Source organism: Beta vulgaris, chromosome 7 (genome assembly GCF_026745355.1).
Source record: "Beta vulgaris subsp. vulgaris cultivar EL10 chromosome 7, EL10.2, whole genome shotgun sequence".
Taxonomy (NCBI): domain Eukaryota; kingdom Viridiplantae; phylum Streptophyta; class Magnoliopsida; order Caryophyllales; family Amaranthaceae; genus Beta; species Beta vulgaris.
In genome coordinates, this window is record NC_079208.1 from 834,555 (window position 1) to 836,507 (window position 1,953).

The window sequence follows — 1,953 nt, forward strand, 5'->3', positions numbered from 1 at the left end:
TAAGGTTAACTTTCTGTTCATTTGAAACTCTTGAAATGAAAAATAACCAAATGAGCTGAATTAACCTTTGTTTTACCAAGAATATGTACTCCTCAATGATTCAAGTTTTTCAGCCAATTATTTTTTCCAAGGAAGTTGTACACTTAAAGTCCTTTCAAATTAAAGAAAGCAGTTGTTAGCTAACAATAATGTTTCGATGGTTTAGACTTTGTCTTTAGAGTTGGTAAACAACCCTTCTAATCGAGTTAATTCCTTCATGCTAATTAACACTATCATAGTTTTAATTTAAACCTGGTTCCATAACTAGGAGACTGAATTGGATATTCAACATAGTAGATAGTAGAAGCAACGTAGCATTTAACAACTATAGTATATAAGTTACAAAGACGCAAATATATTGCAAGTACACAATCTAGTCGTGGTGGAGTCTCATCATAAGGACTCTTTTTCTTATTATACAGCATACACACTACTATATAGACTGAGATCTAATTTCTTGTGCTTCCATGGAACTTGATTATCCGTCTAGTTCACCCTGCAAAATAAGACGTTTAATCAAAGAAACGAGTTAGATTTGCTAGAAAATGTTGCAATATCCATACATAGACTATATTAGCTAGCTCGGCTCAAAATAATATTGTTACTCAATTTTTTCTATTTGACACAAATTAAACTAGCTATGTTAAGTATTTGTGTTAGATCCTCAAACTTCGAAAATAGGCATTCGACATATTCATGGAAAATTATCATACGATAGTCTAAGTCATATATTTTGTATTTGGTTATCTTTACGTGTTCTATATTACCCTGAGTCCGAGCAACAAACAATTTAGCCGAGTGACTTTTAGATGTTATTCATTGTCAAAATACCAACTCAACCAAAAGTTTAATTTGATGGTTGGAGTCACATGAATAGTTTTATACTTATCACGCCCCTTCACACAAGAGCCCATTGGATTTGAACTGTGGATGCACCACATGGCTCCATCATACCTAACGATAAATATTCCATTTACAAAGGAGGAGTTGATGAGATTTGAACTTGTGAACTTTATATCATGCTGGCTTTGCTACCATATCAAAGAACTAACTCAACCAGAAGCTTAAGTCGATGGTTCTATTATTCATAATGATCAATTTGGAGGGATATAACAACAGAAACTTACTTGGAGCAATCAGTAGAGGTGCTAATGGGATAAGGAATGCTGACACCACATTTACCAGGGAGTCCACTTGCAGCAGACATGTCAATACCCTTAACAGATGCAGCAGCAGATTTCAGGCATCCGCAAGCAGTTTTCCTGTCAGCAGGGGTGGAAGCCATGCTATTGAGGGACTTAATCCCGCCACAGCACGCCGGAGACGGACTAGCGCCTCCCTGAAGGTAGCCCAAGCATGGGAGGAGGCTGCTCGTCACCTGACCACAGGTTACAGCAGCCTCAGCATGTGGTGCAACCACCAACATGCACATCAAAGTTGCACAAGCTAACTTCATCAAAATAGCCATTATTGATTATTGGTTCACTGATTTTGGCTAAAGAATGTGTATTGGTTTAGATTGGAGAATGATTTTTGGTTGGCTGTTTGGTGGTTTGTTAGCTATGTTGTTGTGGGTTCTATTTATAGAAGGTTTCACGTGTTGTGATTGGAGGGCTTAAAAGTTAACCTTGTCCTTCATATTGTGTGTTGGGCGTTGGTAGTTGTCTAGTTGATGATTATTGAATGCTAATACGCTTATGTTGGTGATTAAGTGATTGTCATATGATGAGTCACCTGTTTGATTTATAAGTCATTTAAGACTCAGATTACAGGTGGCCGAAAGATTGGTTTGAATATGAGTTGATATGGTTCATGTATGAGTAATTTGGTTTGAAGGAAATGAGTAATTTGGTTTAGTTTTAGGTCAAGTTGGGTCATGTACTATTGGGAGATTGCTACATCTACTCACTGGGT

The 1,953-nt window shown here is 36.9% G+C and overlaps 1 protein-coding gene across 1 annotated transcript; it reads right to left on the bottom strand.

Moving 5' to 3' along the window:
• Positions 1-337: 337 nt before the first annotated feature.
• Positions 338-1,602, bottom strand: LOC125499641 (non-specific lipid-transfer protein-like). Its single transcript, XM_048648680.2, has 2 exons — positions 1,167-1,602; positions 338-535 (listed from the first exon to the last, which is right to left on the bottom strand). Exons 1-2 carry the CDS (start codon positions 1,505-1,507, stop codon positions 526-528), a joined length of 351 nt encoding a protein of 116 aa, XP_048504637.1. The 5' UTR covers positions 1,508-1,602; the 3' UTR covers positions 338-525.
• Between the last annotated feature and the right edge of the window lie 351 nt (positions 1,603-1,953).

What these genes read in the sequence shown, in the direction of transcription:
- LOC125499641 (XM_048648680.2), bottom strand. Translation starts at nt 1,507, where the DNA reads ATGGCTATTTTGATGAAGTTAGCTTGTGCAACTTTGATGTGCATGTTG.